The 22,046-nt window shown below is 45.4% G+C and overlaps 1 protein-coding gene across 6 annotated transcripts in view; it reads left to right on the top strand.

The window, feature by feature from the left end:
- ABLIM1 (actin binding LIM protein 1) overlaps nt 1–20,107 on the top strand; it is a 278,222-nt gene extending 258,115 nt beyond the window's left edge. For 3 of the 6 annotated variants that reach the window (XR_012077601.1, XR_012077599.1, XR_012077603.1), the window contains exons 13-20: nt 2,561–2,608; nt 5,469–5,615; nt 7,839–7,930; nt 9,043–9,154; nt 10,680–10,744; nt 11,383–11,443; nt 12,046–12,234; nt 12,868–12,942. Coding sequence is in view for 1 of the 6 variants with exons in the window: in XM_072971942.1 (XP_072828043.1) it covers nt 765–869; nt 2,561–2,608; nt 5,469–5,615; nt 7,839–7,930; nt 9,043–9,154; nt 10,680–10,744; nt 11,383–11,443; nt 12,046–12,053; nt 12,868–12,942; nt 13,854–13,934; nt 15,012–15,125 (908 nt within the window). In the remaining 5 variants the exon portion in view is untranslated. Of the gene's footprint in view, nt 1–764; nt 870–2,560; nt 2,609–5,468; nt 5,616–7,838; nt 7,931–9,042; nt 9,155–10,679; nt 10,745–11,382; nt 11,444–12,045; nt 12,235–12,867; nt 12,943–13,853; nt 13,935–15,011 lie in introns of those variants that run through there. The other 3 variants (XM_072971942.1, XR_012077600.1, XR_012077602.1) reach the window with 3 other exon arrangements.
- Nucleotides 20,108–22,046: the final 1,939 nt, after the last annotated feature.

The raw sequence follows: 22,046 nt of genomic DNA, 5'->3' as shown, positions 1-22,046 counted from the left end.
GTAGACAGTGAGCACTGCATCTCATTCATCTACTTGACCTCAGTCCGAGCTCACCACCCAGCCACCAGTAGGTGTTCAGTAAATGTCTCATTAATGGAATTGTTAGACTGGGTGGAGCCTTGTCTTTGAAGAAAAAGATGGAGACAGGTATATGTGGTCCCAAAGGACCTAGAAAAAAGGGGTCTGACTCTATCATGTGTATTTCAAAGTGAGGAAACAGAAACACAGGCTGCAATGAAAGCACTTTGTGTTGCTCAGGGGAAGGACCAGGTGACCACACAGGTTCCCAGACTTGACCTTCCGCTCAGAGAAATAGATTCCGGTTGCCAGCCTCTGCCGTCATGCCTGGAAGTGACTGTATTTGGGTTTGCGCATCCCACCCCTCTACGTGCTTGGGATGTAACCACCTGACGACTGACCCTGAGTCATGAGCAAGTGACTCTCCGTTCCTTTCAGTGTACTTTCCATCTAATCAGTTTGCTGCCAGCTCACAGCCTTCAACCGCATGCCATTGGAATGATGCTTCTTACTGCTAGCTGCTTGGAACCTAGCTCCGCTCAAACTCAAATCTCTCCTTTGGAAAATTCAACCTTATACCAGTCACCTTTGTGAGCCAAGCTGATGAATTGAGTTTGTTTCTTTGGTTTCTTTTTTTTGATGTACCTCCTTCCGGTTTGTTGTTTTGAGTTTCTTATTATGCTTGCTTTGTTTTCTTTCTTGCTCTCCCTTCTCTCATTTTGTTTTCTCCATTCTTCTCATTGGAGGCAATGAGCCATCCAGCGGCCGGAACTCCCCTCTCCCCTACCGGCCGGACAGCCGCCCTCTAACTCCAACTTACGCTCAGGCCCCTAAACATTTCCATGTTCCAGGTAGGAGCTGACACGGTCTGTGTCTTGGTGTCCTGTCACCGTGTAGAATGTAGGCTTGTCACCTCTGTCTCGTCTCCATCTCTTCATACTCTGCTCATTAAGATGCACACGGTCAACAAACCCTAAATTGCAGGATCTGACCCAGGGGCCTTTCAAAAGTTTTGTGTGTGAAATACTAGGATTGTATTGGAGCTTTAAGTTTTCTCAAACGTTTTTAAAGGGGGGGAGGTGGGAGGCAGAGGGTTGAAGGAGTGAGGGTTGAGTTGCTTTGTTTCGTTTTGTTGTACTAAAATTTTAATTTTACTCTTATGTTAGTACCTTTGAAGAAACCAGTCTGTGGTTTGACTAATTATCACAATGATAGTCTATTTGTTTTCTCATCCTAAAGGCTGAACCACAGCACTCTTAAGGGTACTTTTACTTTATCTGTTTGTCTCCAGTGTGGAGATTCTTTCTGTGGACTCTTCAGAGAGCTGTAAAATTGGGTCAGTTGGATGGATGGTCTTTCTTCAGTGTCCAACTAACTAACCAACCCACTCCGTAGCCCACAGAGATATCTTGCAATTTAGGCTTGGTGCTTATAAGCTTTGCTGTCATGGTACAAATAGCAATTTGCTATCAGGAACTGGAAAAATCAGAACCCATCAATGTCTTAATGTTTGGGGTCAGCTCAGTATGTGAGGAGAAGATGGGCCATCAGAAGTCATGACATTATTTTTCCATCAGAAGTAGATTGTTCTAGTGCTTTTAGCTACTGCAAGTGGTTTAATAATTTGCCTACTGTGTTCATGTTAGCATACATACTTGGAGACTAGTAGTTCTTCTCTTATGCGTTCCAAGCTTACCTAATAAAATAAAGGAAAGTTTAGTGGGATTCCTACCACTGAGATAGGACTGCCTTTTTTTTTTAAGTTTCATCGAACCTTGAAAATCAAGTTGGTACATTTGTGACGTTTTTGCATAAATAAAGCCCCAAGATACAGTGCCCAAGATTCTGGGGAAACAAACCTTTTGACATTTCTGGAGGATTTGTGATCCAATCAAAGTGAAATGGTATCATAATCAAATGGGGTCCTACATAAATATATAAACAAGATTTGGCATCTCCTTTCTTCTTTCTTTTTAAAATTTGGCCTATGCAAATTAGGATTTTGTCGAGCATCCTGTCAGCACATCAGACTAGCCTTGCACATAAAAACTGTGTCTATGTTTTACAAAAAGATTCTCTTCATTTTACTGCATTGCTTTCCACTCTTCCACTCATTAGTTTAAAAGTAAATTGAGCCACTGGTCTCAACTGGGAGCTCAATTTCTAGACGGTAGCAATTTGGGGATTTTCTCCAAACTGGTTACGTTGTCCTCACCATGACAGTATCTCCACTGCTTCCATTTCTTCCTGTTTTAACCCCACTTTTAGTGAAGCGTGTATTTGAAATAAATGGCTCATGAGTGAATGACATCTCTCTATAACCTAAGATGTATTACAAAGGATTCCATATGACGTGTCTAATAGTAATTGGCTCGTTCCTGTAATCTCTTCTTCCAATAACCTCAATCCTTGTAATACAAGTCAACCTTCTGGGTTATTTTTGTTCAAGAGTCTTCAGTTTGGTTTGCCTCTTGGTTGATCTGTTTTCCCCATCGCTGAATAGGTTCCCATAATCACTCATCTTTGCTTTTCATTTCCACAGATCAAGGGATCAACATTTACCGAAAACCACCCATCTACAAACAGCATGGTAAACCCCTCTTTCCTCCGCGTAGCGTTTAAGTAGCAATGTCAGCCCAACTGTCTGTGTCCTCTGAAAGGCCCACCTGCTGCTGCTTTTGAGAATCAAACTGGGGCGCCCAGCGTGTTACGCCTTGATGGTCTCCTAAGACGCAAATATCATGAAATTGGTTTTTGCGGATAGAGAACACTTTGCTTGGTTAGGAAGCGTCTAGCCATTTCTGAGCCCACTAAACCAGGTGTCACTTCACTCAGAGAGAAGGGGGAAGTCCTGGTCACATAAAATAATCCACAGACCCCTTACCAGACTTTTTTGGAGGGCATCAAATAATTCCACCAACCTCAATAATAATTTTGATGAGCTTGCAGTTAGTGTAACTAATTAAAACCAGTGATAGCCAGCTATCTAAAAAGTGAATTTGATCGAGCCTATACCAACCCGACTGTCCAGTTCCCCAGTTTCTGGTGGGGTGTGCAGAGTCTGTGCCCTGTGGTGGAGCGGCCGGGACACACGCTGAGACAGAGGTCCTAGGCTGCGTCCCAGCTCTTCACCTAAAAGTCTCTGGGATAGCCCAGACGTAATCTCTGTCCCTCAGTTTTCTTGTCTGCAGGAACCAGGGCATTAGGCCAGCTTGTCTCCGAAATCCTTGCTAACTAAGATCCGCTGATGTGAACTGATAGTTGTGTTTTTCTCTTCGGGGAATATAGAACTTTTAAACCCAGGAAATCGCATTACTGTTTGTAAATCCCATTTCCCTCCACCACAATGGGTCTCTTATAGATTCAGCCGTTACAAATCTTTGTGAGTGGCTAGAAAGCCAAGACTGGTCTTCAGGTGATTTCAGAAAATTATATGCAAATTGTTCCTGGAAATTTGAAGGCTGCCTTTAGAATCCAGTTGATATTCATGTGTCCTGAAGGCCGAGGATGACATAAAAAGCAAAGTTGAAAATGCAAAAAGGAAAAAATTTTAGGCCAGCATCCTAGGGGATAAAAAAGAGAATGTATGTATTGTAATAGTTCTAGAACTGTCTTTTTATTTTTCTTCATCTGTGTGTTTTTTTTTAAAGAGATTACACCCTGTGCTTGCTTTTTTAAGTTTGTTAACATTGTTTTTGTTTGCTTTTTTATGGTTTAATGTCTTCTCACCCACTCATTAACATGTGAATGTTTACTGACTTCACCAATTCTAATGCGTAAGTACTGTTTGAAGTCCTGCTTTGTTTTGAAATTTAAGAATATGATTTGATTTATCAGTTTAGGGACTTTTTTTCTTTAATACTAAAAGCTCTCCCTAAGACCCTACCTCTCTAAACAAAAATAGTCAAGTAGCTAAGATTTAAAGAGATTAGACAATGTTAGGTTATATATTTCATTGGCTTCTTTTTGTGAAATTGACTTTGACTTTAGTCTTTACTTTCTTTCAATCTGTTGTGATTAAGATGAGCACAGCCAGAGAGGCACATCCCAGAGGACATCCTGCAAAAAGAGCAGTTCTGTGTGACAGAAACAAACGTCATACCAACACTGGGTGGCTGTGCCCTGTGCGTTTGGAAAATGCTAGACGTAAAGTCACACTGCTTGGTCTTTAATATGCTGACACATTTTGTCCTTCTGGAAGAACAGAATATAGAATGCAGTGTTTTCCAAACTGGATTTTCTTTTTTCTCATGAGGTTAGAGTTTCAGAAAAACACTGTTCCATGCCTAGCTGAGAATTTACCCCTTATTCTCACATGTGGTGACCTCAGTCGAGTTACTTAAGCAAACTGAGATCCAGAAAGTTACAAAAAAGTGGGGAATTAGAGCTGAAGATTCAGAGTTACTTCCAGATTTACAAATCTGTGAGCCCAAGGGTAGGAGGGGTGAGGGGCAGCAAGTTTTATTTAAAGCATTGTAAATATATTTTGAAATGTTTAGTAGCATCCCAGGTCAGTTTGCAAAATTAGCTGGCATCAGTGATTGAGCATTTAACCTGGCTTGTTTTGCTGTGTTGCTGTGATTAGATTAGGGGCCCTAAGTCAAGGACTCGTCCTGTAAGCATAGCTGTTAAGATCTCTGTGAACAAATGCTGCTCCTAGTCTGGCTTTTGTTGTTTTAAAGTTGGGTGACTCATCTGTACGTGCAGACCCTTGAACAAAACAGTGAGTGGGTACAGCAAACCTAGGTCTCAGTGCTAAATTCTTGCAAGCTGGCCGTGAATATTCCCGCTCCCGTTTCTCCTAGGACTCAAGGACACATACACAATGTGCAAGAATTAAAGTGAACTGGACCAATATTCTTGTGGCTAAGAAGCCACAAGATACAAAACCAGTCAGCTCTCTTCTGATTCACACTTACAGACAAATGACAGTGTCATGCTTTTCACTTATCTCTTTTATTGCAAATTACTAATTCATATTTCTAATTGCTCTAGAAGAGTATTGTCCAGTGGAACTTTCTATGATGATGGAAATGTTCTCTAATTATGCTGCCCAATACAGTAGCGGCTAATCACACATGGCTATTGGTCACATAAAATGTGGCTAGTACAACTGAAGAACTGAATTTAAAGTTCAATCATTTTGTTTTATGTAATTGTACTTATTTCAATGTCCATAGCCACATGTGGCTAGAGCTGGTATTGGACACCACAGCTCCAGAACATGGTTTTCAGCTGGAGAACAGATAATAGGATGAAGCTTTGCTTCTGGCAGAACACGAGGAGAATGAGTTGTCACTAGGCACTGCTTAGTGACTGGACAGTTGATAATGGTGGCAAACAGCTTTCTGGAGGGAATACTTTTACCAGAGGACCAGAATACTATGTAAGAGGGTTGTACCACCATGGCCTTGCAGACCACTAGCTAAGCTGCCCTGATTCCCATCCAGATGCAGCTGCCCTGGCAGCCCAGAGCAAGTCTTCAGAAGACATCATCAAGTTTTCCAAGTTCCCAGCAGCCCAGGCTCCAGACCCCAGCGAGATACCAAAGATTGAGACGGACCACTGGCCTGGTCCCCCCTCACTTGCCGCCGTAGGTATGCGACTGTTGCAGCTAAGCCAAATGGACAGGTTGCTAGGAGATCTCAAAATAAAATGCTTAAAAATATGCAAGGGAATGTGTCCTAGGGTGAAGGTTTTTAAGAAAACTATGACCCAGAGGTAGAACAGTGAGAAGAACTAACGTAGTATTTAACGTGTGTGCAAAATACTTCAAAGTTACAAAAACCCAACCCCCAGAGCCTTGTGCTAACCCAGGCCTGTGAGGTGCAGAACTGGTCTAAAACGGATGATTTGTGTGGGCTCTCAGTTATTATTGTAAAATCGGTAACTCTTGAATGTAGTTGAATCGAAGCCTCCTGCCAAGAACATTGTTCTATATGATTGGAGTATAGTGGGTGGATTTACTGAGTGTCCACAGAAGCGAGACTTCCTTCGTTTAAATTTGTTTTAGACGATTTCTGGGTTGTAATTACAGTTCTCTTAACAACCAGTCTTAACTCTGAAGCACTTCACTTTTCTTGCCTGATCACGTTCTCCATTACTAAGTGGGTGTTCTGAAGTATTACTCACGTAAAGTTACATGATTTCACATCTCTCATTTCCATGACTTCTGTGCTAAAATGTCGCATTTGAGCTGTTCCATTCATTTCATTTGAACCACACATTTATGCTTTAGAATTGTCTGTGTCTTCACTGTTTTGTCAATAGTGAAATCACTTGACTCTAGAAAGTGGTATTAGCAAACTCAGAAGGTAATACTGAAATTTTAGTGAGTCAGCTTTATAAAGATATGACTGTCTTAGTCACATTTCTGTTGACAACCTAAAAGGCCTTCAGTTTTCCAAAATTCCCAAATTTTCTTCATCAAGTTATTTTTGAAATAACTTTTACAAGCAATATAAGCGAATTTTAAAGCAATTTGTATTTCTAGAAATAGTTGAAGGAACATCTACCTCCCAGGTTCATTATTCCCAAGTATTCTATACATTATGTTGACTTAAGATGTATCTAATTCTTGTAAACTTATGTATTAATTTTTATTAGTGTAGGTTAAAAAGACGAAATTCAGAGTGATGTTTATGATTTTAGAAACTAAAAATCAATCATCAGCTTTTTTTTGTGCCGGTCCATGTCCTCCGGGCAGTTCTTGGGGCCACTTAGGTTTCTGGGTCCAGTCATTGTTGCTGAGTGGGGACACTTAAAACAGCTAAACTTTGAGGGAGAATTAACATTCTGTTGTTATCAACAATCATCACTAAATAGTTTAAAGCTCTTTGGGGTTTCGGAATGAAGAACACTTCTGGTCCATTAATCAAAATGATAAAAGCTGAGGCTATTAGTTTAAAGTTTATTTTGATTAGATTAGCAAGCTTTCCTGTTTCCTCCCACAGCCAAATTAATCCAAAGCAATTTAGGAAAAACAGTAATTATCTTGATTTTTCCAACCATTCAGACAGATAGATTCCTCCTTTCCATTCCCCAAGTCTCCTTTTCCAGGAAGCTTAAAAAGCATACATGATCTGCTATATTATACCGAAAAGTTACTTTTTTAGCTGTATTAACACTTTTTTATTGAACCATTAGTTTAAAACTCTTTTGTGACCATTTTCCAAAAAACTGAGGGCAAGGAAACATTAGAGACCCATCCCTTAAAAATAAAAAGCATGCTTCTTAGTGGATTTATTGAGGGTAGAAGACAGGGTCATAGTGTGGTGACAAGCCTAAATATTCAGAAAAAGAAAACTACAAGATTTTAAAACTCATAAATGTTAAAAAAAAAAAAGATTTAAAAACTCGTCACAATAGACTGACGACCTTACCTATTTGATGGGATCTAGATGAATTTGGATTCCTCTCTCTCTGCACGTTGACCTCAAGGACATCAAAATAATAACTGTAGAGGCCCCTCCCAGCCACTACGAACGCTCTGACCAGTGGCCAGTGGAATGACTTGGACCCAGTCATAATGGCAAGCCGAGCTCTAAATGAGCATATCAGATTGCCAGGGGTGGGCAGAAGTCACACATACTGAATCGCACATTGGACTGGCTTGTCAAATGGTGCCCGTTGTCTCAAGAAACAACCAGCCAGGGGTACTGATGGGTCAGAGGGTGCTTTTTTTCCTTTGTATTATTCACAAATGTTAAAGGCCACTCCTGACTTTGCCAGCCTGACAAGTTGAGCACAGGTGGACAAGTCTCTTAAGGTCTTCTTGCCAGGGGAGCTAATGTGAGCAGTTGTCTTTGCTGTGGAATTAGGAGCTGACACGAGACGCAGATCTAGTGGCAGAGAGGAAGACGATGAGGAGCTTCTGAGACGCCGGCAGCTTCAAGAAGAACAATTAATGAAGGTTTGTCCTTAAACTACTTTGCTGCAGTCTTCCATTCTGTTCCACCAATCTGTGTTTTTGAATGACTCCTACAGGTGGAGCCACCAAAATGAGCAAGAAGTGGTCCCAGCCCTCAAGGGCTTATGGTCCAGTAGGCAAGACAGGACGGGCATCCAGTGACTATATAAGGCAGAATACTTGGTAGGTTCTGGAAGAGATGACTTGGAGGCTGGAGGTCAGAGAGACGCGGAATGTTTGGGCTTTTGTGAGCAGAGTAAGACCCTGTGTGGCATACTCAGTGTGGTGCTCAGGACTCACAGGACCTTGTGTGTATATCTGGGCCAGGAGAGGGGATAAAATGGACTCTCCCCAAGACACCCTCATTATACCCCCTCATCTTTAGCATGAGCCCGCAGCATCCCAGAAGATCAAAAGAGGGATAGTCAATTACAGACTGGGGTGGGGGGGAGAGTCAGTTCTCTTACCAAAAAGGGACTGATGAATCCCTTCAAATGACGTTTTCCAGCGATGCTTAATCACGTGGGAAACACACAAGATACTAGTTACTTGAGGGAAAGGATACAAAGTTGCACTTATTGTATGATCTCAGTTTTGTGTAATATGTGCATAGAAAAATACTGGATGTATAAAATCAAAATGTAAATGGCGTTCATCTCTGAGTGGTAGACTATGAGCTATTCTTCTTTCCTTCTGGATTTTCTAAAACCTGTACAAAGAGCATGCATTACTTTTTTCCCCCTTGTTTTTAAACTAATCTGTGATATCTTTTTAAAGGCTGCTATCCCCAATCTGCCCTTCCCACATCGAGAATCCGCACGCACACACGCATTGCCCCCTGAGTTTACCTGCTGGCACTTTGGGGGAGGGCAAAGGAGAACGTTCCTCTGACGTGGCGCCTGGCTTAGGACAACAGAACCTTGACATTGGAAGGGCTAAGAGAGGTTCATTGTCCAAAACCAGGCTGAGCTTTTCGGGAACCATCAGGCGCTGGGACTCTCGGCATCTGGCCTCTCCAGAGTCAGGAACTTCTTGCAGGATCTCCTAAAAGGAAGCTGCAGTTTGCTGGGAGTAATGGCAGGCTTCACTTTCATTCTCCTGTTCTTTGTGAATAGCTCAACTCAGGCCTGGGCCAGTTGATACTGAAGGAAGAGATGGAGAAGGAGAGGGAGAGCCGGGAGAGGGCTGCCCTGGCAGCCAGTCGCTACGATTCCCCCATCAACTCAGGTGAGCCCAGACCCACCGCCTGCCCTGAGCCGGGAGCCTGCCTTGCCTGTTCCAGGAGGGGCAGGGCCACGTCTGGTGGGACCTGCAGCGTGTTCCACAGGAAGGGAAGCGTGGAAATCCTACTTCATGGTCAGCTTAGCTGAAGAGTTGGACATGGCTCTTCCTTAAATGTGTGTTTCCTTCCTGCTGGAAATGCGGGAGCCCTTGGAGGGTCTCAAGAACCAATCAGTTCCCTTGTGCTGGGTCTCCCTTCTAGAACATACATCTCAAAGGGAAGCAGCAAAAAGGAAATCCTTATAGAGAACAAGATGCTTTTTAACTGTAGATAGCATGAACAATATTTTCTAAGCATTATGAATTTATATTCATGTATTCAGTATGAGAGCTGAGAGCTAACAGTGTTATTTCTGATACTTTTGAAGGAGATTATTATATACTGAGCTGAAATCGTCTGTCAGTATATATCCTCCTGCTCATACCTATCATAAGCCAGTTATCTTATCTCACAGGATTTCTTCTCCCGTGTGCTGAACTAGCACGTAATTTTCTCTCCTGAGGCTTCCTTTAAACATGTGGTTAGTGTTTACTATGCAAACACTTCTGCTAAACATTATTTCATTTAATCTTCACAACATACCAATTAAGTAGATGATATTATTATTATCTCCATTTTGTAGATCAGGGGACAAGTAAAAGGAACTTTAAGTCACTTACATCCGCACTGTTAACAACTACCAGAACTAAGAGCCCGCACTTTTAGCTGGCATGCCCTGCTACCTCTCACAGATGCCTCACTGCCATTGATCCTGGATTGAGTAGTTTACTGATCTTTAGAGTTACTCCTAATTCTGCAGTTCTGTTCCATTAAGAATAAATAGCACTATATCCACGTGGGTCAAGAAATGAAGACTTTGATGCAGTATCATGCCCAAAGAGGCAGAGGTGTTAAGTTGCAGAGAGAGCCTGAATTCAAGCCCAGGTCTGCCCCCCCGCCAAAGCCTGGCAGCTTACTAGGCGTCCACATGGTTGATCAGTGGGACACCCTGTCCCAGGTCTCCCAGGAATCCAGCTGCAGTTGGCCAGTAGGTCTTATAACTTGCATGTTGGCTTACGTTGGCATGTTAGTTATCACTGCCCTACTGATTGGAGCTTGGGCCTGTGCATCCACTAGCCCCGGGCTCAAATCATCGTTCAGATGTTTATACAGCAGTCCACTTCTCTTAGCCCCCGTTTCTTCTCCTGTAGAATGGAAATAATACCAGCGTCCTGAGGGTTGTGTTGAGGATTCAGAGATAAAGCATGCCGAGCACTCCTCGCTCCCCCACCCCTCCTGGACAGTTTCACTGCCCACTCATCCCAGCATCCCCCAAATACAGTGGCATTTTGTGAACATTTGAGCCCAATATTATTTGGATTTTTTTCCCTAAATCTTCTGTTCTTCAAGGTAGAAGATACACTGCCAATTTCATAAAAGAATTAGGCTTCTGGTTCCTAACAATTGCTTTTTTACCTTTTCCTTTTTCAGCTTCACATGCTCTGTCGTCTAAAACCTCATCTCTCCCAGGCTATGGAAGAAATGGGCTTCACCGGGTAAGATTTCTCACTTACTTGTTTCTGAGTTTATTCCCTCTTCAGTCCTGGTTGAAGTGTTGACATATTGTCTGAATACATCTGACGGCATGATCGCAATGTTGGAATATAGTGAAAATTGTCATCTCCCTGATCTGCTGCTAAATTACTTTGAGCTACAGGCGAAATAGGTTATTTCTACTGAGAGAAAGAGAAGTTGACTTTAGATAAAGAATAGCCTGGATAAGTTAATGGGAAAACTAGATTAATTGTGTGGCAAATATTTCTACAGTCAAGCAAAAAATAATTACTTGAGCCATTATCTCCTCTGGAAAAAAGAAACAGGAAAGTTTGTTAACAACCGCCCTTCCCACAAAGCATTGAAAAAATGTAACTGTGTAGCTGTGATGTAGAGACATGTACTTTTATTTATCAGCAAGAGACACTTGCTTACCAAGGGCCTGCTGAGCAGGAGCACTGGACGCATGACCAAAGACAAAGATTTCATAGAAGAAATACGTAGGAAAAACAGTGAGGGCCCTGGAATTCAGTTTGCGAAGATGTATTAGGATTTTGTACGTATCCTTTTCCCTTTCGCCTGACTCCAAGCCAAGTACGGTGCTGCAGGCTTGCTGAGCATGTGTTTTTCCTGGTTTCAGCCTGTTTCTACAGACTTCGCTCAGTACAACAGCTACGGGGACGTGAGCGGGGGAGTGCGAGGTGAGGCTCCTGCTGGGGGCTGACGGTGGCCCCCGTGGAGGGGTGGCCCTGCCGCCGCAGCACACTGGCTGGGCTCTGTCACATCCTGCAGTCAGATCACGTCTGTCCTCTGAGCTACCAGGGCAGTCATTAAAATCTCAGGGGATCTCTACTGAACGGAGACCCTGAGAAGCGAGTCTGGAGGAGGGCATTCGTTGCTCTTACTATGTGCCGAGCATGCAATTAAATACCTGGAAGTACAGTGATAAGCACGACATGGGCCTGCCTTCAAAATGCATGTGGCTGAGAGAAGGGGCGGGCCGGGGGCTCCGAGTGATAAATGCTATGATTGGAGATGCAGAGAGAAGGGAGAGACACCTTCAGGGGGTCGGGGAAAGCTTCCGTGAGACAGGAGTGTTTAAACTGATCCCTGAAGCCAGGGCAGGCATTTCCTGGCTTCAGGGAGGCTGACGGGCAGTGTGTGCAGAGACCTGGAGTGGGGACAGAGCGCGGTTCGTTGGGGAATGTTTGGGGAATTGCAGTAGGATGTGGTCTCTGTTCATGTCTCCATGTTTTTCTCTGGTCTTGCCCGTCTGATATTTTTCTTTTTCTTTCCTTCCCAGACTACCAGGTATGGAGCACTGTCTCTCTTGACTTGGCCACACCAGCAAAACAGCCGTTTTCCAATCCAGACACATGCTGCTGCTCCCGGGAAGGGTTTCTGTCAAGAGGATCTTGATTTGGGTTGATCCGTCTAATCATTAGTCCACAGATGTGAGGAGTCGTGAGGAGCAGGCATGCCTGGTGCCCAGGTCAGGCTGGTCCTGCAGGCCTGGGGGACACGGCGTGAGCCAGGCCAGGTGTCAGAGACGCTCTTGCACTGGCCTTGGAGAGTCCTCTCTGTGAGGAAGTGGACCAGCATCAAGGGTCCGCACACGTACAGTTGTTTCCTCTTGGTTACAACCACTCAGCCCTCGAGGTCCTCCCTGCTGTGTGGTCGCAAATGAAAAGAAACCCCTGTCTTAGCCAATGGGAAAGAGCTGCTCTGGTACTATTCCTTTTTTCCTAGAACCTTAATCTTGTAAAATTAAGTTGGAGAATAAGAAAAGGGGGGGGGGGAATGCCAAGAAAAATAAGATCAAAATTAAAAAACAATCATAGACTTGGTGATTGTTTAATGTACTATATACTTTCATGCCTGGAGCCTAAATGCATGGATTGGTCAATAGTTATTAAGCCGGGATCTTTCTCTAACTGTATTTCACAAGAGCAGTATTCCTAGTATCCCTGCTTTTGTTCAGCAAGGAGCTCGTTTTGAAAACTCCATATCTGTAAAGTGACAGTGAGGATTTGAGACCAAACAGGAGGTTGGGGAGCCCCTGGAGCTCTCCCTCAGCTCCCCACGCCGCCCTGTACACCTCCTGAAACTGGCTTTTCTGTTGCAGACCCTCCCGGATGGCCACATGCCTGCAATGAGAATGGACCGGGGGGTCTCCATGCCCAACATGTTGGAACCAAAGGCAAGTGTGGCTCTTCCTCTCTTTCTTCTCACCTAGGGACGAAACTGGGACATAACCCTAAAGAGATCTGATTTCCTCTCTTTTTCATCACTCTCACTGTTGAGGACCACTTGGCTCCAGGCCAGTGCCTTAGGCAAGCCGTGTCACAAAGCATCTTTCCATTCTGCTGGTTTTGTCAGACCAGGTCAGCAGGTTTAAGCCCTCCCTGGCTGTGGTTCTGGATGTTCGTACTGAAGCACCAGCATTTGTCTCCTGTGACCTCAGGGTTAACTCAGCCCCTGCCCCGACATGGCAAAGCCTGCACAGTGCTTCATGGAGCGGCTGCAGACCACTCCAGGGAGGGTGACCAGCTGTCCCGGCTTGCCTGTGACTTTCTCAGTTTTAGCACTGAAAGTCTTGCATCCTAGGAACCGCCTCAGTCCTGGGCAAACTGGGATGGTTGGTCACCCCAGCTCCAGAACATCCTGTGATTCCAGAGGTGTCCAAGGGCAGTGCTCCCTGGTGACCATAACTGGGACTTATGTCATCCACCAGAACACTACTTCTGGGGCTGCCTGGCTCCCTGGGCTCTTAAACTGGTCATGGAACAGGTTTGTTGAGCCCTGCAAAGGTGTCCTGCTGTATAAAATGTGTACCTGTACATCCAGTTCTCTTCTAATTTTACTTTCATCCCCAATATATACTAAGTTGTATTCTTTCACTCAACAAAGCCCTCTAAAAGCACAGCTGGCAATGTGCAGGACTCTGCCCCTGTCCACGGGAAACGTGAGTGAGGAACACCCATGACTCAGGTCCTCTAATTACTGTATCTTAGAAGCACTATCTTAAGCTCCCTAGGCTTTAGGTAGTTTCTGCTTATTAATGAAATAGATGGCAGTTTTCTAAAAGAGGTGTTTTTCTTTGCTTCTTAGATATTCCCATATGAAATGCTGATGGTGACCAACAGAGGGCGTAACAAAATCCTAAGAGACGTGGACAGAACCAGGCTGGAGGTAAAAAAAAAAATTCTGTCCTGTCTTGAGCATTTCCCCCAACTTTCCCTAAGAAGTATTCCAGTTAAGGAAAAAAAATAAAAAGGATCTACTTCATATTGTAGGTAGAACTAAGCTAACTTTGGAGGAAAACCCAAATTTATATTTAGGAGATCAGCATAAAATATAGGTGGCAAAATCCAGAAGAAAAACCCAGGAGATACAGTATGATTTTAGTCATTTTCTTTGGAAATTTGATGTTGCCAAAATTTATGGCTCGTGATGTAGAATGGAGTTTCCATCCCTCTTCAGATACCCCCAGATCCTTATCTTTCCCTCGAGTCAGGGTGGAGTTTACTGAGAGAGGGGAGGGGACGCTCGGTGAAGAGGTGTGCCCTGGACAGGTTTCCACATTCCATGCTGAAGGGTTACCTGGGCCCACATACCCAAGGCCTCCTTAGACATGGAAGACTGATCTTTGTACTTTTCCGCCTGAATGATTTTAATTAAGAAAAACTCTGGCTGCCAGTCTCATAAAGAATCATTACTTTTCCCTGACAAAAGGGAGTACGTTTATACAGGAAGTCAGTCTGGAGCAGAGAATAAATGCTCCACTATCCTAAGAGAACTTTTCTAAGAGGGACAACAGATTGAAGTTCTCCTCAGTAGACCGAGCAGCCACCTGCCCTCCTGTTGCTGAGCCAGGAGAAAGCCCTGGGGCTCCCAAAGGACCACTCTGCAAGTCTCTCTCTGGCTTTCTGGTCCGTTCTCCCTGCATCTTCTCAGCATCCCAAGAACCTGAAGTGGAGTCAGCTCTGGCATAACGAGTCACCTTCCCACGCCCCATCACCACTCAGTGTTGTTATGATAATCCTTGACACTCCACCAGCTCTTTTGTTGGGTGGGCGGGGCGCCTCACCTGGCCTGACCAGGCAAGGAACCGCTGGGCCCAGTGCCTGCTAAGAAGCCTCAGGGGTAAACTCCTCTTCCGTCACTCTGCCTGGCCCTGCACAGCGATCACTTGTACACTGGAGAGCAACTCTCAAGGCCGTCCACGTGGCCGTTAGCACTGACCAGTGTTCTTTTCTCCCACCGCAGCGCCACTTAGCCCCTGAAGTGTTCCGGGAAATCTTTGGGATGTCCATACAGGAGTTCGACAAGTTACCTCTTTGGAGACGCAACGACATGAAGAAAAAAGCAAAACTCTTCTAGGTCCCACACGGAGACTGCAATTAGAAAAAGGACTGACAATGGCGGCGACACGTAGGCTGTTGTTTTAAGGCCCAAACTTGATTGGAGAACTTGCAAACTACTGTCCCTCGGCAACAACAAAAAGGGAAAATCCGAGTAAAACACCCACGAGCCAAATGGCGGGCCAACCCACGGCAACACCTGCCCAGAAGCAACGGGGTCGAGATGCCTGTGTTCCCTCACTCAACAGTAGCGTTCACGTGTGACCTTCTTACATCACCTGATGTACACGATAGGAGCGCCTTCTTTTGTCTTCCTTCAGCTGTTGTCCAACCGTAGTGCTGACTGTGTGGATAAGAGCCAGCAAGTGCCCTTAGGATGCCGCATGGGAAAAAAAGCAGTTGTAATAATTCCAAAGTCTGAATATATTTATTCTGTAGCACCGAGGCTGAGAAGGAAGAGCCAGAGGGACAGATCGTGGGGGAGCAGCCTTTGCACACGCCTTTCCTCACCGGCCTTAGGCAGCTCTGCCTGTGCTTTAGCAGGATGGAAATCCGAGTCGAGGACCCCGGCTGCTCTGTCTGAGTGGGTTGAATAGCCGCCAAAGTCATTTTTAATAAGCTCCTCGTTCCCTACTGTTTGCTAAGAGCTGATGGGCAAATGGCTTAGCTGTTACCGAAAAAAAAAAATTAAGAGAAGGAGAAGAAACGGCATGAATGAAAATTCTCCCTTCACTCTTTCCTAGTTCAGAACGTGTGCTTCATTCTTCCTCCCCAGCAACGTCAGGAGCCGTCTAACCCCTTCCCCTTTTACAAAGAAAGGAAAGGGGGAAATTGTCTCCAGATTGGCCCCATTGTATGCTGTTAGATGAGTTTTGCCCAAGGGCCAGAGCAGTCTTGGCAAAAAAAACCCCCAAAATTCCATGTCCTCCCAACGCAAGCTCTCCCGCCCAGCATCCTCTGCTCTGCCCGGCTTCCTCTAAATCAGATCAGGCCCTCACTGATTCGGGGTTTTTTAAGGTCTTTTCATTGCTAGGCTAAGGGAAGATACGTTTTCCTCTTTGAAATCGCTGCAACTCCAAGGTAGATTGCCTCAAACTGATTTAATTTGGCCTTTTCGGCTTTCTCTCCTGGCTGTGTTGACTTCCTGGTGTGTCTGTGTGTGTGTGTCTGTGTGTGTGTGTGTGTGTGTGTGTGTTGACTCACCCAGGGCAGTTTGAAGAATCTGCACGTGCTCATAAATTTCACTCCTGCTTCAAATGTTTGTCCCATTCTGCTTCTAAGAGACATTTGCACTGGTGCACGAGACAAAGATCAGCAGTGAGGCTAAGTGCATCCCTGACACTGTGTCCCTCGTGGAAAGGTGTTGGTGGTTAGAAGCCAGCATATTCTACAAGAGATGGAGCTCAAGTGAGCATCAGACTGAAGACCGCAGACCTAGGGTCAGGCTGTGTGTGGACCTCAGAGCATCTCACCAGAGTCTTTAAACTTAGCAACACAAGATTCACACTGGAGCCAAAAGTTGCACGTAAGACGGCACCATGGTTCCTGAAAGCCTCTGGCTGTGACTCAAAACAGGTCATGAGTCACACGTAGGAGGTTGTCACAGTTATTCTCCTGCTTTGGGGGTCTGCTTAAGAATTTAAACTCTGTTTGAAGCCAAAGGAGAAAACATAGGAGATTGTCACATTTATGTGTGTGCTCTGGGGGAAGGGGTCAGCTTAAGAATTTAAACTCCGTTTTAAAGCCAAAGGAGAAAAGTTTGGATTCACCTGCCTACACACTAGTGACAAAAGCTCAGAAATTCTTCCTGTTGGCACCAAGCGTTAGAATTGGTTAGTAGCTGACACTCGTGGCAAAAAGCAAGCAGAATAGCCTGGGCTCGTGTCGCAGACCTGACTAGTGACGCACTCCAGGGACGGGGCGCTGCGTGAGCACGGCAATTGCTGTGTAGTATTCTGTGCTCTCCCCGAAGGCATCTAAACTCGCCTGTCCTTTCAGGGCTAGGCACTGAATGTTTGAGGACTGTTCTCACAAGTTGTGCGTGTGTGTGTGTGTGTGTTGGACCTACTAACGTGCTTAGCAGACGGCTCTGATGAGGTGGACGTGAGACCAGCTCCTCCCTTGCGTGAAGCCAGCAGCTGCAGTTTTGTGTCTTGCTTCATTGAGTCCTTCCACTGTCCCGTCTTCACTCTGACCTTCATGCATCGGCAGCCTGAGCGTAACGCCTGTGGGTCCTAATCGTTGTTTCCCTCTAGCAAAGTGTGAGTGTGTGTGTTCACTCACCCAGGGCAGTTTGGAGAATCTGCATATTACGGTATATCCCCAGTTTTTCCCTGCCACACTCAAAAACAAGGATGGCCATGTGGATCCTAGGGCTCAGCTGGAGGAGAGGGTTTTTTTCATTATGGAGATAATAAAGGACCCTCAGTGTTTTTCACTGGCCATTGAGTTATAACCTATGTACTTGCAGATCAAATGCCAGTGGCATAAAAATTGCCATGATTGTTAAAGAACTGAGCCCTAAACTTGTCCCCACTAATGACTACTTTTCCTGTAACTTCTGAGTTGAGTTCTGCATTCACCTTGGGAGGATAAAAGCCTCTTTCCAGATCAAGTGTATTAGCTAATTTAAACCTTGCAAAAATGCATTGCCAGTGAATGCCAGTAGCCTCCTGGCTACAAGCACAACAGAATTATGCTCTGAGGAGGGGGGCACTGGAAACCATCATGCAGAGTGGGCTCCCCACCACTCCCTCCCCAGCGGAAGACCCCAGCTGGAGGCATGGGTCACGAAACAACCTGGTTCTCCCAACTGCCAAATCGAATAAATGAGCTGCAACGCCCCATCTGTTTTGTTGAACTGGGCTCAGCATGCTTGTCCCCAAAATGTCCAGGTCACTGCACAGGAAATCAGTGTTCCCTGCTTGAACCCCTCCCTGCATTAAAAAATTCCGGTTAACACAGTCAAGTTAATGAGGATTGTTTACTGCAGGAAAGGAAGTGTACGCATGGCAGGCTTCCGCGGTGCAGACAGAAAGGGCTACATTTTTGAGCACTGGGCTTGTGGTTCTTGAAGCACTCGGATGGCATGAAGAGGCCTCTACGACAACAGGAAAGTCAGTGCTTCCTTTAAAGTTCCTTCCAGAAAAGCCAGGATACCATTTAGCCTTCTGGTGTGACTGACATCGGGATACACAGAACATCTGGAACCTTGTGCAGCTAGCTAGGCATCTATCTCCATTTTGGTTTGGGCTTGTTAGGAAATGTTCTTAACGTGACTTCTTCCATAACAAAAGATAAACTAGCCGTTCTCCGAAACCTCGAACAGAAAAACTAGAGTCAGTGGGTAATAAGGTGCAAAAAGCAAATGGGTAGTGTCTCTCATGTCCTCTGGTCTCCTTGCTTCTCCCAATTCTGTTGTTTCCAAGCTGAGTGTCCTCTTCCGAGGTGAGGCTGGAACATATCTCTTTCCACCTCTCACCCTCTCCATCTGGTGATGACAGTCAACTCTATTTGGAGAAGTCTTGCTGGAAACGTTTATAAAACTTTTCACCTAATTTCTTTAATGCAAACACCTTTTTTTAAAGAATGGTTTCTCAGATGATTATGTAAAATAGATATGCTTTTGCAAGTTTAATAATTCAAATGAACTCTTTTGACTAGGTAGGTCTTTCTAAAACCTCTTTAAAGCAGACGTGGTGTCAGTGTTGTCCTGTGTGCCGAAGGGGCAGGCGGCCTTCCAGGCTGGGGCTCGCAGAGCCCCCTTTCTGCCTGTTCAGAAAGGCAACAGGACGATCAGCCCTTCTGCGTCCTCTGAAGCAAGCTTGGTCTTTGCAAACCGCCTCTTCTGTATTTCCAGTCACTGTTTAAGCTGCACTCCCTAGGCCAGCCTGGATTTTATTTGACTTTAAAAATTATTTTCTTTTGATAAACCGAGTGTTTATCAGGATGCCCTAAAGCTCACTCATTAGGACTCCCTTTTGAAGAATGTTCTGTCCAGAAAAAGAGATTATTTCAGGCTCGAGATTTGTAACGACACCATCTTCGAGTGGTGATGTGCATGAAGGGGACTACCCGACTACGTTGTAAGGAGAGAAATAGAAACTTTTACTTTGGCATTAAAAAAAAAAAAATCACTGTCTTTCTATTTGCTGCCCAGGAAACAGCAGGGAGATGGTGACAGACACGCTTTGCATATGGATCTTTGTGTTTTTCATTGGGGCAAGTTTCACTGACGACAAACTCAAAAGGAAAGGGGGAGGTGGTCAGTCTAAGCTGAAAGAAACTTCCTAGACAATTTACCTGTATGCAGCAGAATTAGACAAATCCAACCTTTTCTGATGCTTAGTATAACTGAGTGGTGATTGTTATCATTAAATAAAATAAAAATTCCTCCCCAAAGTGTGTCTCCCAAGAGTGACAATGCCGTGAGTCACTTTTGGAGCCAGTTCAGCAAAGGCAGAGGAGACCGACTGTATACATGAACATGTGGAAAGGCAGTGAGCCACGTGGTGATTGTACCCGTGTATGTTTCTTTACCCCACATAAAAAAAGATTGTTGTTCTTTGGGGGTGTTAATTACAGACCCCTCAAGTCATAACGTGTGTGGTTTCTGTGAGTTGCAGACAATCCTACATTGAAGCTTTTGCAGTTCTTTCATTTTTCAGTTGGGTTTAATGAAGTTTTTTTTTCAAGTGTCGGAAGGCAGGCTGTTCTTCCTGCCTTCCTTCCCCTTCCAGAGTTATGAAAGCTAATATTTGGAATAAATGTTGAAAAGCTGTATCGTGTCCCCCGTGAAAGCGAGTGGGTGTCCGTCGGCATCCTGAGCGCCACGTGCCAGTGTGCAGAGGCTGGGGTGGCCCTTGGGCCCGCGTTGCTGTGCTTCTGATGCCCGACCTGCTCCACGCTCCTGTTGAGATCAGCTCTTGCCACCCCTCTGCCGCTGTCCTGCGTCGCTGTTGTCCCCACTACTCGGTGAATAAAGTGTGTGCTTTATTCGTAGCCGCCTTCACACCTTGTTTCCTTTCTTGTTCCCCTGCTCCTTTTAAAGGTCTATCTCATTTGAAAAAGTGCCAGCCCAACTTCCAAAGACCAAAACAAAACCAGAATCCAAAGCCCTGGGAATCCATTACTCTCACGTAGGAAGGCGGGTTAGAGAGGGAAATGCATGAAATAGCAGTGGTAACCTCCAGGACTGTTTGTCCAAATAATCCAGACCATATCGACCAAGTCAACTAAAAAAAAATTCAACAGAGCTGTTGCACTGTGCTGGTCGAGCTGGTGTTTGATTTTGTTTGTAACCCAGAGCAGCAACGGCCTCATCACTTAGGCAAGGCTGGGGATTTGAGATTTGAGGACAAGAGCTTCTCAACCACCAAGAGTTGGGCTGTTTTACTAAGAAACTAAAATGCAAGGGGAGGAAAACATCTTTCAAATCTTTGACTCCACTGCATCATCAACCAAAGATAATCTTCTGGATTTCAATTTACTTGTTACCGTCACTGCCGAGGTTTTGGGCTTGCTTGCCAGAAAACACAGGGATATATTTAGACTCACGATGGCCTCTCTGACTGTAGACGTCCTACTGTGTGTCTACCAAACCTGGTGTCAGTCCGCTTGGGCTGCTGAAACAGACCACCAGAGACTAGGTGGCTTGAACAGCAGTCACTTCTTACAGTTCTGGAGACTAGTAGTCCAAGATCAAGGTGCTGGCAGATCCAGTGTCTGGTGAGGCCCCTGTTGGGTTTGCAGACAGGCAGGCATCTTCTCCATTGTGTCCTCACATGGTGGAAAGCAGGGAGGAAGGAAGTTCTCTCAGGTCTCTTTTTCTAAGGAAACTAATTCCATCATGAGGGCTCCGCCCTCATTATCTAATTACCTCTCAAAGGTCCTGCTTCCTAATATGATACCCTCGGGTGTTAGGATTTCAATATGTGAATTTCAGGAGGGCACAAACATGCATCCATAACGCCAGTCCATAATGCCTGTCCAGGGGCCAGGCGCACTAGCATTCACCTAGACCTTCTCCTAGAAACTGGAAACAGGTTATTCTCAAGGCAGTTGGCAGGTGAGTTCACTACTGCGGAAAATGGGTCAGGAGGCCCCAGCTTGAGGTCTGTGTTCTGCTCACCATTGCTGCCACTCACACCAGCATCACCACCCTGGTCACAATTCCCACAGCCCGCGTTGATCTTCAGTCGAGATTATATTGAGTGCTCTGTGCCATTTGCTGTGTTAATCACCATTTCATCGGAAGTTGACTCGCCGCCTCCCTCAGGTGGTTAACCCTCGCACACCCACTGCGGAGCTCACAGCCAGCGCTGGGAATCCAAGGCCCTTCCGGACTGGCCCTGCCCCGCCCCGCCCCGGCCCAGACTGGCCCCTCCCCCAGGACGGGCCCTGGCCCCGCCCACTGCGCAGCCTCCCGCCCACAATGCGCCACCTGCGGATCTCGCCCTCCGGTCTCTTCCAAAGCGCTGAGTTCCTTGAGCACCCCGTGCCCTCTCCCGCCTGTGCGGCTTTGCCAGTGGCGTCTCTTCGGTACAACGTCCAAGCCTTCCTGGAGGTGGAGAGAGGAGAGGATCTGGCCCCCTGGAAAGAAGGTAATGGCGGCATTGACTATTTGGAATCAGTTGCCCGTAGCTCTTTGGAGTTACCGTGTGAATTTCCCATGGGCTCCATTTGCTCTAAATCAAAGACTAGCCTGAATTCACACCCTCAAAACGAGCCTGCCTTGATGGGCCCAGCCCTGTCTGCCGGGTAAATTCTTTGCATGCCTGTGGTTGAACATAACTTTTGACACTTTTCAGGTATTGCCTAATCCTGCTAGTTTTGCCTATGTTTCTGCTCCTCAGTTGAACTGTGGTGAGATATTCTCTGTGTTCTAATACTGTTAGCTTTACATCACCCAGAACCCTCGTGACAGACCTACAAGCAGATG

Source organism: Vicugna pacos, chromosome 11, assembly GCF_048564905.1.
Source record: "Vicugna pacos chromosome 11, VicPac4, whole genome shotgun sequence".
Classification (NCBI taxonomy): Eukaryota; Metazoa; Chordata; class Mammalia; order Artiodactyla; family Camelidae; genus Vicugna; species Vicugna pacos.
The sequence above is the reverse complement of the archived record's forward strand: the minus strand, read 5'-3'. Positions and strand labels throughout refer to the sequence as shown.